General features: G+C 43.5%; 1 protein-coding gene across 2 annotated transcripts in view; it reads right to left on the reverse strand.

The window, feature by feature from the left end:
- LOC119398574 (AP-4 complex accessory subunit Tepsin-like) overlaps positions 1-14,868 on the reverse strand; it is a 115,510-nt gene that overhangs the window by 23,569 nt on the left and 77,073 nt on the right. The window contains exon 8 of one of the 2 annotated variants that reach the window (XM_049417667.1): positions 4,001-4,207. The exons of the other annotated variant lie outside the window; for it this stretch is intronic. Within the exon in view, the coding sequence (XP_049273624.1) occupies positions 4,001-4,207 (207 nt within the window). The remainder of the gene's footprint in view (positions 1-4,000; positions 4,208-14,868) is intronic. 2 annotated transcript variants of the gene reach the window in all.

Here is a 14,868-nt window from a genome sequence, read left to right on the forward strand (position 1 = left end):
GGGAGGGCAGCTTTAACTCTGCGCAATTCCCATGGTGTGATGAGTGGTGAAATCGCACGCTTCTTCCATGCAATATTACATTATGTCACGCGACTTTTTGCCTGACATGACACCTGCATGGGGTCTTTTTCTGAGGGAGTTTCAAGCACTGGTGTGGCTCTGTGGTGTAATACCTGACTGCAGTGCAGAGCGCGTGGGTTTGATTATGCTTCGAACTATTTTTTTTTCTGATTGTGCGTGATAGTAACGACAGACACCAGCAGCAGAAAACATTGACACCAAAATTGGTTGTTCTGAGCTCGTGATAGCTTACGCTAAGTAAGTAATAAATGTGTGGCTCGAGGCATGCGAGCTATGCGCTCACTCTGCCTTCAGAAAAGTGTAAAGTCGAGGCAATTAACACGCATCAGAATGTATAAAATAAAACAGTTGAATTTAAAAGTGGATTCATCTGTGACCTTGCTTATGTGTCTTAACCCTTTGATTGCCAATCCCTAGACAGCTCGGGTGACCACACACGCACAATCCTGAGTCACGGCCGGGCTAGACCGCACGGGCGCTTCTTTTCTTACGGCCTTCTCACCCGCCGCTAAAGCAATGGGAGAGTTTCTCAGTATGTTTCGCCGCCCGGCGGTGGTAGGGGCGCTGCAACCCTGACCGTGCATCTCCTGCGCCGCGCACTCGGCACAAGAGCGTTGCTCGATGTGAAACCGCGGAATGGGGGTTCTCGACAGAGAGGGGGGAGGGGGATTATTCAGGAAGTCGGGGGTAGTGGGAGGATCGTCTCTTTAAAAAAAAGAAACTAATGTTATCAGACGGCTCGCCGCATAATGTAGGTATGCACGTGCCCGTGGAGAATACAAGCTTAAACTCAGTAAAACTGTGGAAGAATCGGCTAACGAGGCATAATGCAGGAGGTTAGCGAATTGGGTGAGTTGGAAAATGCTCATGATGGTTAGCGCAAACGCAACACGGACGAAAAGAAGAAAAAATAACGACACAAGCGCTATCTAACAACTGAATGATTATTGGAAAAATCACAAATATATATGTAAAAGAAAGAGAAAAAACAACAAACCCGCACATGCGCCAAGATAATTGACAGATAAAAACGTGTATGCTAACAAAACTACGCCTTTCCAGGAAAGACACTTCCTTATCAATCAAAGCGATAGAAGGGCAGCTCACGCAGTTCTCTTTCTTGGACATATATATTTGTGATTTTTCCAATAAACATTCAGTTGTTTGATAGCGCTTGTGTCGTCCTTTTTTCTTCTTTACGTCCGTGTTGCGTTTGCGCAAACCATCATGAGGCATAACGCAGGAGGCTTGAAGCACTGGCAACGATCAGAGAGAGAGATAAAAAACGGTGCACCTGTTCTGCAAGCAGAGAGCATCAAATACCTTTGGCCCTTGGTCTCGTTGGACAACGAGGCCGAAATTAAGAGAGGTCGCTTACATAAATAGACGAGCACGCCTTCCCTTGCTAGCTATTTTCTATTTCTTTATTTTTCCAAATATATTTGGAGTGGTTTTCACGGCTAAAAGCTGCAGTCTGCAGCTTGACAGCTCTTTGAAACATGTACGTGAGTTGTATCTCTAAGGGTTGAAAAGAACTGCGTATAGGGAGAAAGAAAGTAAAAAAACAAGAAGAACAAGAGAGGACTCTTGCTGCTGAATAACCCCTTCGGACGGCACGCCCCGAGAGTGGTGGTGTGCATTGTCAAGGTTTTAACACCACCTGGAAACATTAATTCAGGAGACCCCGAGCTCTTTCGCGTTCCTTTTGTTAGCGTCAGGATGGCTGGGCCGTAAAATAAGACACAATTGAAAACGCAACGCACGACACACAGTTAAAAGGGAAAAAGAAGTTTACATTTAATTCTCAACAACTTGGTTGCAACGCAAAACTCATAACACAAAGTCGCATACGCATATTCGCTCAAATCGCACTACTAACAACGCACAACCGCTCTAATCGCACCGCTCAAACGCACAACCGCTCAAGTCGCTCGCACTTTTCAGACTCTCCTCGTCGCTTATTATTATTACAGACCTCGGATGTGACTTGCGCTGCGCTGCTGACGACCAACAACAGGCAGCATCAGCTGTACAAGCTACTGCGAGCACAAGACAGGAACGAACTACACTACCCGAGGCCTGAGTTTCTAGCTCTTTTGGTCAAGATAGTGGTCTTTTTTCAATAAGGCCTCTGAACACCTGCCACGCAGGAATGTGCTAGAAGTTTTGGAAACAGCAGAGCCCTACTTGCAACGCGCTCCCATCTTAAGCTGCCCTGAAGGCGTTGACGACAGCCACTCCCTACGATCCGCAGATCTCATAGCCGAACAATTCCCAAGATTTTTCCTCGTCAATCACTTAAACAAACTGACTGACGCAAACGACAAGCCTTCCACCTACGCACACAAGCCGACTAGGAAGGATTTTAGGTTGTGAACGAGACATTTGTGAAGTCCGGAAAAGTTTTCACTTGAAAGGGTTCAACTATTTGCGAGTGCTTACGAGCAATAAATATTTATTTCTAAACCTCAGAATGTCTACACGTTTAATGGCGGAGAGCTGTACTCCCGGCTCTGGCATTTATACGTTTTTCGATAAGCTTAAGCTCGATGCACGTTGCGCATATAAGAAGTCAAAATAAACTATTTGTGCATCTTCAACGATTACGCAACTTGTTTTTCAACGCGCGGTGAGTGAAGAAGCGCGCCCGAACTCGTGTGCCGGCGTTGCACGCGCTGCACGGAGCGGCGGAGGAGGGTCAGGGTCGCAGCGCCCCCCTCAAAGCAGCGGCGAGAGGCATGTACTACACCCGATGCGAAGGCCGTAAGAAGGGAGCGCGCGCGTGCAGTCTAGCCCGGCCGTGCCTGAGTATGCTCATTTCGCCTCTTTAGAACACTCCCTGCCACTCCCAAGAGAACTCTTGTAAATGCAATGCAGGCACGGCCCACCATCTATGAAAGGTACCTAGAAACAACCAACAATAACTAGTAGTAAAATCTTTCACAACAGATGAAGCGTGTGTTTGTACACACAAGTCGGTTCGCGTCTCTTTGCCAGCGTCTCAGCTGCAAAGCCATGGCGAGGGCATGCCACGTGCACGCTATTTGATGGACAAAAAGGGATTCAGGAGCTCTTGATGAATTCAGACTCTGCTGAAAATGGTTAATTTGTGACTCTGCTACTCTGAATTAGTGCCTAATCATTTAGTTATTATTTAATCGAATGTAATTTGCTTATCCTTGTTAATTTGTTTGTAACAAGTGCAGTGCTTTATTTCATCAGATAATCCTCAATAAAAATATTTACACATCCCAAAAAGCATCCAACTGCATTGCAAACACCAAAGTTCCACACAACATGCAGCAAAAGAAAAAAGAAAACCCGGTGAGCAGTGTGAAGCAGTGCCAAAAAAAAAAAAAAGCCCGGCAGTGAAAAGGTTCAAGGGTTCCAAGAGTTGCCACATTTATTTTAAGTGACACCGTATCATGCAGAACAAGTGGTGACGTTAGCAAACGACATTGAAAATAATGCCAATGAGTGCACGTGAATGGATGCATAATAATGGATGCCTTAACTTGTATTAGCTTTAGTTAAGCGAACCCAGAGAGAGACTGCTTGACTGGTTGATTGATTGATTTGGCCGACAATACATGACTGTCGTGATGCAGGAAACTAAAGGCAATGTTAAGGGTCACCAGACCAGGCCTCCTACATCACAGCAGACATCCTCCATACAACAGCATAAGAAATAAAAACAAGAGGAAAATAACATTTGCAAACAGCTAGCAAGTAGAACCATACAGCAAATAAACACAAGGCAAAAGAAATGGATGGCATAAAATGCATGCGCTGACTGACGACGGGCATACGCTTGAAATAAAGGAGATAAAGAAAAACCAAATTGAGATACCATTTGTGAAGGTATATATACAGTAATGCAGTATGGTTGGTAAGATCTTGCCTCCTGATACAAACTTGCCTTTCTGTGGTTTTGCTGCAACCTTCACTGGCTGCTGTGGAATGCTGGCAGTTTTTACCGGCATGGAAGGCGGGGACTGAACTGTCACGGGCTGAAACTTGGGCAGGTCTTCGGTCAGCAGGTCAGTGCTACCCTTGTCGGCCGGCTTCCCCGAGATCTTGTCCACAACCCTCGCGATCCCGTCAGTCACCTGTTCGGTCAGTGTCTCTGAACAAGCAGAACGGCTGGTTAGAATGCATCCCTTACACTGCCTTGCTGTCGGCAGAACTCTGTACTACATCATGGCGAAGTTTCAGCATGTGCATAAGACAAAGGATACGCTGTAGGGGACAAATAAGCGCCAATTTGTCTCCTACAGTCGGTCTATGTCTTTCGTGCATGTTGAAATTTCACCACGAATAATAACCAAATCGCCCATTTTCAGTTTTATTGTAATACATCATACCCAGAAAAGGGCCTCAATGAAACAGAGACCCACTGTCGTATGCTCTGACTGGGCACTCGCAATACGACCTTTCATGCAAAGCTACAATATCACTCTGTCTTTGTGACCAAATTGAAGCCACACTTGCAGCACCACTCATAGATAACAAGGCAATCGATCTAACTTCTGCACTCCCCATATGTTTACCTTAACCCCTTTGTCTACCACAAAAATGATGAAAAATTATGCCATAGCTATACCCAATATATATACATATATTGTTTTTTTTTCATGCAGTTTGTAGACCTTTTTTTTTCTGATAACATGGCACCATTCAAATGAGCAAGCTTGCTTTATTTCTTAATGTGCTTGAAAGACATGTTTGAAAGAGCCCTTCTCTGCGAGGCAACCATCATTGTCTGAACCCTCAAAGAAAACTAGAGCTGTGCGAATAGCAAAATTTTGGGTGCGAAGCGAATTCGAATAATAATGATTGAGTGCGAATCGAATCGAATAATTTTCGAATAATTTTCGAATATTTCTCAAAACATTTTTCGAATAATTCAAAGTGAATTACAGAAAAAGTTGCAGAGAATCCCTAAGTATGTTCTTGTGAGATAACAACATGAAAGTGTTTCTTTTCGCTAGGTTGATGAAGCAACTGCGGGGTGGTGTTTCATAGTTGTCTTTCTTATCAAGAATGAGGCAATGTAGAGGCCGAATTGTATTATGTACATGATTTGGTGCAACCAAAAGTGTTGCCAACAACACTTTACACGTGATAGGCAAAGCTGCCATTCCTCAGCCTCTCCTCCTCTTTCAACTTCGGTGAAACACCAACTGATGTGGCAGACAAGGGTGTGCTCCCTTCAAGTCCGGAGTTCCAAATCTGCCTCGTAGACGTCGATATATAAGAACATCTGAAATTTTGGATGCTAAAAGCTTCGGCGTCCGATTTTTCGGACTTCCTGCCTCAAATTTCAGGTCCAAAAAGGAGCATTAATTGAGCCCCCAACTCTGCCACATCTTTCATCTCCATGTTGGAACCTGGCGTTTTTCTTGAGTAGCGGAGCTTGAAAGACAGCTTTGCCGCAATAGGGGGGTGTGATGAGGTGAAGCATATTGAAAATCTAGAGACCACTTCCAAACGGACGTTGACTGTCTCTTGGCTAAGTTCGAACCGTAACGGAGCTTGAAAGGCAGCTTTGCCGCAATACGAAAGTGTAAATGAGGCGAAGCATATTAAAAATCTGAAGGGGTCACTTTCAAACCGGACGTTGACTGCATTTGTCTTTGGGAAGTTCGAATAGTTTCGAACAGTAAAATTTCAGTGCGAATCGAATCGAATAGCAAACACTATTCGAAAAATATTCGAAATTTCGAATATTCGCACACCCTAAAGAAAACATCACTTTCAGCTTTCTATACTCAGCGACAACTTTTCTGACAGCACTGTGGAAGCTACAAAACCGAAGCGCATGCCTGCTACCGTGCCAAAAAATAGTACTTAAGTTTACTGATAATTTTATCATTTGCCTTGCTGAAATAAATGGTGCTTTATTTATTACGAGACTCAAACAGTTTCGGAAAGTCGTAGGTAAATACTGCTATTGCTCACTTTGCAAGAATGCTTCTCTTTCCTTTCCATTTCTTACACAGCACCACCTTTTCAGCACGCCCGTTTTCCAAAGTAAACATGGCGTCCATGACGTTGTGGGTCAGTGTGCGGCTGCAAACGCACTGTTTAGTTTTCCAAGAAAAATACACTCGTAATATTAAAATGTGCACTGAACAATCGAAATGTTTCTCCCATTCACACTTTTCGTGTATATAAATTTCTAAACGAGTTAATGGTTCGAGTGAGCAAAACCGAAATCAGCCGCAAGCTGCCGTACTACTTGCGGAGCAACACGAATGTGCGGAAGCCCCGCCTCCGTAGCCTTGGCTCCACTGTCAAGATAAGTTGTCGCCGAGTATAGGGAAGCTTACAGAGCTGTCAACTGACGAGGATTTGACAAAAACACTTCCCCTTGCACAAGGTTTTATTCCCTTGATGCATGCTAGGATAAAGGCTGCCAGCCATGCAGGTGCCAGAAAATGTGGCAATTAAGAGAAAAGGAGAGACACAATTTGACAATTTTAATCATGATCACTTTCTTGTAAGAGGCATTCTAAGAGTGAAGCTCTTAAAGCTCGAGGTAAGACATCAGGTGTCCGCATAAAACCCTCCGCGCCATTGCTTATCAATAACCAAGCCAAAGCTGCGCACTGCCTGGGTTTAACCTCGCCTAGCCATGCATGCGCCGAGGAGCAGCCGCCGCCAAGCCACGCCCACAGATGGAGGCAGTCTACGCAGCCACCGCACTGAGTTTGCCCATTGTGGCGCGAGCTGAGTACAAGCGATGAAAGGCACGCGCTTCTGCCATGGGTGCCACAGCCAGGTTTGCACGTTAGTTTCTGGAGCTGGAGTTTGGACATTCTTGCATGGCCTGTGACAGGCTGTGGTTCGACTCTACTCTGTTTATACCAAGGAAAGACCTAGCATCAGTCAAAAAGGCCACGTTGAAACCACCTAAGATCGACAAGCTTCGCTGTTTCTTAAGCTTTACACGCTAGTGTAAACTTTCTTCAGTTTTGTTCATGATGACAAAATAATAATAATAATATAACAATAATATCTAGGGTTTTCTGTCCCAAAACCACGATATGATTATGAGAGGACGCCGTAGTGGAGGGCACTGGGAATTTCGAACTATCCAGTTTTCTTTACATACACTGACATCACACAGTACAACCGGCCTCTAGCATTTCGCCTTCATTGAAATGCGACCACCGCGGCTGGGATCAAACCACCCGACCTTCAGGTCAACAGCCAAACACCATAGCCGCTACTCTACTGTGGCAGACTTCATGATGACATTAAGTACTTGTCATTGGTTTATATAGGCAGGTCATCTCATGACAATTATAGTTATCAGTGGTAGAGAAAGGATTAAGCTACACATAAAAAAGAGACAAAAAATAATTGAAGAAATGGGTCTAGTAGCTTGCTTTTGTTTTTGTACAAAATATTTAGCCATGTCTGCAGCAATAATGTTATAGAAACCTTAAACGCAATTTTCTCTCATACAGGCTAGTGGTTGCATTCAAAATGTCAGGCGGGTGTTACAAATTGTTGGCTTTACAAATGCTTTCATGAACATTAGGGCATCTCGCAGACTTCCGCAGAACTGATTCACGGTTGCAAATAGCGCAGATAACACATCCTGCCCCATTCAAATCTCTTGTTGCATGCTCTGCACTGTTTATAGCACACATTTGCCCCTGAAAATTGCTCGGGTTGGCCAAACAGACACCAAGGAATAGCGAGCATTCTTTGTAAATAGTAGTTTCACTTTGAGTAATAGATTAGCAACACCAAGCAATGAGAAGACCAGCATGTTAACGAGCTTAACGAAGCATACTTGGGCCTAGTGGTGGCATTTCCAAATCCCTGGTATTTTCCAGTTGTAGCCACCCGAAGCCCCAAGCCCAGAATACGACCGGTTTTCTGCAAAGCATAGAACACTCATGAATAACGAAAGTAACACAGCATGACATACAAACATTTTATTTTGAGCTTCAAGACACGGGAAAAACAGTGTCGTTAGGAGCCAACATTTGCTTGAACTGCCCCCTGCTGATTGACTAAAGCACCACTAAGATAACACTTTTAAAGAAGCAGCTTTGTAGAGTACAGGTCGGCACTAGAATTAAAGGGGCCCTGCAACATTTTCCAAGTTATGATCAAATGGCTTCTAAAAAGAGTTCATAAGTAAAAAACAACACAACGAACGAAACACAAGGAACTAGCCTGTCAGCAAATGTTATTGAATGTTCTAAAAAAAGAGCTTACTGCCTCATGAATCGACTGCAGCAAAATTTTTTCTGAATTTAGCAACACTGACAGTAGCTTGACGTCAAGCTACAGTACTAATTCTGGTGACCTCGTGCAGCAGTCTAGCTAGTTGTGATGATGTCAGGTACCAAAACTTCCAAAATGGCCGCTTGTGGGTCACCAATGGAGCCACGGTACAGAGCAGCCATAGAAACGTCACGATATCTTGTGCGAGCACGAGATGAGAAGCTCATACCGTGTTGTGACATCAGGGTACAGTAGGAACCGAAAATAGCTTTTAAAAACATAGTGTAATTTGTTTTTCACGGTGTACTCACCCTTAGCAATGCATTTTCTAGGCTCTTGAGGACTTCACCTTTCACTTGATGCAAGACAACAACAATTGAAAATTTTCGTGTCAGTAACCCTTAAGGGAATACGACATGCTAACTCGCAATGCCCAAAACAGTTAAAGCATCCACTTTCATTACATCAGAAGAACCTGAATAATGAATTTTTTTTATAATTAAGAAACATGGCTTATCTGAAAAATGCACAACCTAAAATGTGTGATCTGAGTCAAGTACTTCAGATGTTCTCTGTCAAAAATGTATTTAGAGTAGAAAGTACTATTTTAAATTAAGAACTATGAACAAGGATTAATTGTGCTATATTAGCTATAATTTAGATTCGTGTCCTAATCAGTATCATTTAATTTTTTGTTTGTTTATTTCTTAAGTTGTTGTAATATTCTCAGACATTCTAATGTATCACAAGTGGGAAGCTCTTGAACAATATTTCATTAAAGGGACTCTAAAGTGACACAATGAATTGGTTTAGACTAATAAATTGTACTCTGAAAACTCTAATGTTGTTAATTTCAACGTCATAGTAAATATAACATGGGAGCAAATTAAGGTCAAGGTTCCATTTCTAAATTTCGCACCAAAATCTGCACGCATGACATCACGTATTTCAGAGGGCATTTTTCGTATTTTAGTGACACCGGCTCCACGAAATTTCCCTAAACTTGGTATGTTGAGTCTATGGCCCCCTCAGAGGACAATGTACTTCATTGTCACTGGTTAGGAACTATGTAGGAACTAGTAGACGCTGTGAAAATCTGTGACGTCATGTTATTTGGTACAGGAACTTCAAGGTGGTGGCGCTACCTGTGTTTTTTTTGTGCATTTTCTTGCTTACCAAGCCTTTTCTTGTGGCAAGCTTGGTGATTTTTGGTTTGTGAAAGAGTAATTTACTAACATGAGGAAAATCGTTGTTCTCTTTAGTGTCTCTTATTAAATCATTGCTACTTTGAGATATGCATGACAGCCATGAATATAGGGAACAGTGGCGAGGGGATCTTTATTTTGGCTAAAAGATAGCTTCAATGATGCACTTCAACCACTCAGTAGTTATTCAAGATTTTGGCTCAGTAGTTATGCAAGTAGTTATGCAAGAATCCACTGATTTTCATACGAGTGGCACAACAGCACACCTAGTATAGCTTTTAACATAAATAGTACAACATGCTGATTTACATTACATGTACAACATGATGATGACACTGATTTAGGACTGCCAATTGGGCAAATTGAATGTGCTTTGTGGTAGGAAATAAAACACAGCACTAGCACAAGATCACGCTATAAGTTTCCTTCTCCCTTGTGTTAGCACCGCGTTTTATTCACTGGAGCGAATAATGAATATACGAGTGTTCGCAATATTTACTTAGGCACAATAGCTGTGTTTTTAATCGTACATCAATGCAAAACACGACAGGATTGCAAATTGGCTAGCTCAGAAAGTACTAATTATGATGACCAGCCTCCTGAATGTTTAAATTTGTAGATATGTAATGCACTTGCCTATCTGTTTCTATCTCTTAATAAAGTCATTTCTGTCTTCTATCGCTCTTTTGCATGCTGTTCATCATGTGTGTCAAAAGTTTTGTCGTCTTGAACTCTAACAGCCAGCATGATATGGAAAATGCAAGTATGCGAGAAGATCAGGAGGTGAGTTTAAAATAGTGACTTTTGGAGCTTCATGTGTTAAAAAAGAGATATGATTATGAGACCCTTCACAGTGCAAAACTGTTTGAATTTTGATTACTGGGGGTTCTTTAATGTGCAAATATTTCTAAGTTAGACAGATAGTGGGGTTTGACCTGCCAAAACCATGATAGTACGACGATGAGAGCTTCCTGTATTGGGGACTCTGGATTCATTTTGACCACCTGGTGTTCTTCTATGTGTGGCTACATGAAAGTGAGTGGGTGTTTCTACATTTCACCCTTATGGAACTGCAACTATTGTGGCCTGGAAACAAGCTCAAGCACTCATGCTTAGCTGCACAGCACCACAGCTGCCAAGCTACCAACCTTCATCACGTGTATTTTCAACTTCCAGAGCGTGCTGTTTGTAAAAATGCACAACCAACTTGCCCAAGGTTACTTCTCACCATCATAATGCACTGCAGCCATGCTTGCGAGAATGCAAACCGTCACTGTGTTCATCGTTTGGAGCAATTCATCTACCTTGCTGAGCAGGGGGGAGCTGGCCAGAAGTCTGTTGACTCCCAGCACCGTCGCCATGAACCACATGCAGCAGGTCCTTTGAGCAAAGGATACAAAGGAACACGTCAAGAACTTAGAAACTGTGAATTCTTTAACACTGCAGGGAACTGCCTCAACAGCTTTATTCAATCACACCTTACACTAATCCATTTACGGACAAAAAACTGTGCCATCCTGCACTGCCATAACTCGATGTAAGGCTCCCACACTGTGACGTTTGCAATCAAGCCGGGATGTAAGGAATCCTTCATCATACAGGTTATTTCACTCAAGATGTTAGTTCAACAGGTGCTTGACCTATACAATTCTTAATTATCAAACTGTGCAGGTGAAAGTCCCAGTGTGCAAATTTCCATGCAGCATTACATCATTACAGCTTCTAAGTCTGTTCTTCTAAACCATTACAGCACCACTCACCTTGGCAAGCAAGCGGAGGCACTGGTTCTCCGAACCACCACCGGACACATCTGCTCCAAGAAGGGCAGGAAAAAAACATTCGAAAAAAAAAGATCCAATAATTTGATCCAAGCAGGAAAGGCTAACATTTAGTATATGCCCAAAAGCAATGAGCTCACCGTCATTTGCATATCAGTCTTCAAGGTAAAGAACCATGGACATGAGCAAAAAGACAAAAGTCACTATAGACTGCACAGCTATCCCAACTGTTACCTAAACAATTTTTTTAATTCTCTTTCTGTAGACCTAGTAAATTGAAGATATGCAGAATGATGAAATTACATTTCTCCACACTATTAGCTTGCCCCACACAAAATGGTTGACCTCTTGCTCATGCAGGGGCGGTGCCAGGATATTTTTACCAGGGGGGGCACCCATGAAAATTGAGTTCCTTCAGGGGGGCAGGGAGGCTGGAAACTTAGGTGCTCTGTTTTGAATGTGTTCGCTCTTGGGGGAGGGGGGGGGGGGCAAAGCGGGGGCAGGTGGATATCTTAGGGGGGCAGCTGCGCCCCCGTCCCCCCCGCTGGCACCGCCCCTGCTCTCATGGCACAATGGGCTACTGGTACACATGAAAAACAGCGAGCCTGTAGATCCAAACAAGGCAGACGTTCAGGGGAAGATGGAAGGTTGAAGAGGTGAAATATTTATGCTGGGTTGCCCTGAAGAGGACAAGTCCACTTGTCGAAACGTTGGCTCCAGCAACACCCTATGTTCACAAATTTTCAGCGAAAATGTAGTAAACACAAGATGGCGGCTAAGATAGCACCTCTAGTTCTTCTCAACTGCTTTAGTTATGCTATACATGACTTCTTTCCCATATTCCTCTCCCTCTGCACAGGGAAGTGAACGGGACTAAGTGAGTCCAGTTAACCTCCTTTTCCTTCATATGCCCTTTCTCTTTCTAGGATGATATACACCATCATGCGTGCGTCAAATGAGACGCACAGAGAACCTCATTTGCAGAATTTCATGTATCCCCTGTTACAGTAGCGTTGGAAACGCTGCCATCATAAAAAGTCAATGCGTGCTTTCTCAAATCTCAAGAACAGGTGCCAGGTAATACAATCAATGACTGTTTGTCAACAATGCTGCACAGGTGCATTACACATTTCGTTATGTTGTGGTGGTGCTGGTGCATGCAAAAACTGAGAAATTGTTCATGTAAGTGCCCAAGACAGTGCCAACTATATTTTAAAGGGCCATTAAACAACCCCGCAGTACAAAATGTGTTATGAAGCTATAACTGTGCATTGCATGTACGAATGGTCAACTCATGTAAGGCTAGGTGACGTTATATGCATTAACATCAGTTTTATTTCTTCATGCACTGCTGTACATGCGCGTCTATTGTTTGCATGTATGCGCGAAAAGATAAAAAAAAAAAGGTATCTGCATTTGAGTGGTCCTAGGTAAATGAATTCCTGTTGTCTGCTGTCTGTCGGCTCTGCCCTTCAAGCCCAATGAGGCTTTGGCAGGCCAATTTTGTATTACATTGTTACTGTGCCAAATGTCAATAAAGTATTATTATTATTATTGTATCGTGTGAACATGCGGCCGCAAGGATTTTACGAATACGTGCAGTAATAAGGAAGCTACAAGGTATAGAACAACCCGCTTCGGCTGGATTCGGTTTCTCACTCGGCCTTCCTACCCTTCTCGGCAGCCAAGAGGGGTAGGCGTAGCCCGCTGTCGTGACTATGCCCACTTCGGTGACGTAACATGATGTCAGTGCATGGGCACGTAGCCAACGACCGAGCAAGGCTTGCTCCACATGTCACTCGTGTCAAAGCGGCGCTCGGGTCACCTTAGCGGCGCGGTGAAGAAGCGTGATAAATGCACAGCTGAAACCACATCACCGCAGGGCCGAGGCGCTGTTTCGTAGAGTAGAAGACCAATCGACAAAGCCGGTGATACGTAAAGTTGCCCATGGGTAAGATTATGTCACTGCACGTACGAGGAGGATTGGACAGTTGCTGGAGAGGGGTGCAGAAATGGTTTTTTGAAATAGAGCATCTACACTGCGTGCAGCGCTGTGATATTTGCAGAATGTGATCACCGTGGCCTTCTGCACGAATTAGCAAGCTTGTTTGGGAGGCGTAAAAAAAAAGTCTGAGCCTGTTTACTGGTTCTTTAAGATCCCAAACAAGCATTGCAACCCACACAAGTGCTAGCTCCCTACCACATTTCCAGCAATATGAAATGTTAGGTGCTAAGTACCGCATATCCGCGATGCTCCTCACTCGGTGTCCTGAGAGGGTCACTGGAACAAACTGCGGTGAGGCCAAGAACATTCAACTTACTTAGACTTTAATGCCATTAAATAGTGCATATGCCTGTGCGATACCCAAGGGCGAGGCTGGATTATTTCATTTTCATAAGTGAGCAACTCATCAACAAGAAGCTGCTCCAAATGACTTCTAGCCATTAAAACGCTGGAGCATGCTGGAACCATTATAACGCTGCCCACAGTGAGCAGGCTCAATGTCCATGGCACAACAGCAATGCCTAGCATAAACAAGCAACCATATAAATGGAGGCGAGTGAATCAGCACATACACAGACAAAACTATGCTTCACCAACCAGACAAACAGAACTGAATTTACACTAGTTGGCACTGGCTAGACGCAATATGTCGTAGCTTTAAAGCAGGAGTCTCAAACTCATCTCAGCTAGCAGGCCACAGTCCTGAAATTTAGTCCAACAAGGGCCAAGGGAAAATTGGAGTGGGGAGGGGGGGTTGGGGTAGAGGATTTCAACAAAATGTTACCTTACGTTGCCATTTCAATGCCTTTCTGATATCTTGTATATGGGTCATATCAGCAGGGAATTTGACGTAGGTTTCGAGAAAGGTATCAATACCGGTCTGCAGAATGACTGAAATTCACAAAAAATGTTTCCGTATTACGGTGATGTTTCAACACATAGTGACTGCAGTGGGTGCCTCAGGAAAAAAATGCTTGAAACCAGTCCAGTCTCTGTAGTTCCCCCGAACAAAGCGTTGTTATTCGTAATAGGCAAGAAAATAATGTGAATACCATTTAGCAAAGACACTAAAGTTTATTCTTTGAGAATCTGTGGGGTGCTAACAAAAGGTTCGCGGGCCGCATGTTTGAGACTCCTGCTTTAAAGGCACAACAGACAAGTACCTTGTGTGCTGCCATGAGAAAAAAAAAAGGAAGATGGGCTGCAATTGTCCTTTGGAGTTAAAAGAAGATGAGAGATGTGATAAGTGATTTCCCCTTTTCATGTTCCTATTAGCTGTATAACCAATGTATTTTTTAGCAAAAGTGACAGACAGCTGCATGTGTTACGCTTGACCGTTTTGTTCTACGTGTTCTTCTTTGCTTGTATAGCCAATCAATTATTCGCGCTCATATTTTGTTATTTTGTTTTTACACACACACAATATAATCCCGCCTGTGGGACTGACAGTATGCTGAAACCATGTCACTGCATGCAAATGTAGCCGTCATTTCCAAAAGTAGCGGTGTGTAACCAGAGCTAATCAGTGGTGTGCATAATCCCCACTATGGTA

Source organism: Rhipicephalus sanguineus, chromosome 7 (assembly GCF_013339695.2).
Source record: "Rhipicephalus sanguineus isolate Rsan-2018 chromosome 7, BIME_Rsan_1.4, whole genome shotgun sequence".
Classification (NCBI taxonomy): domain Eukaryota; kingdom Metazoa; phylum Arthropoda; class Arachnida; order Ixodida; family Ixodidae; genus Rhipicephalus; species Rhipicephalus sanguineus.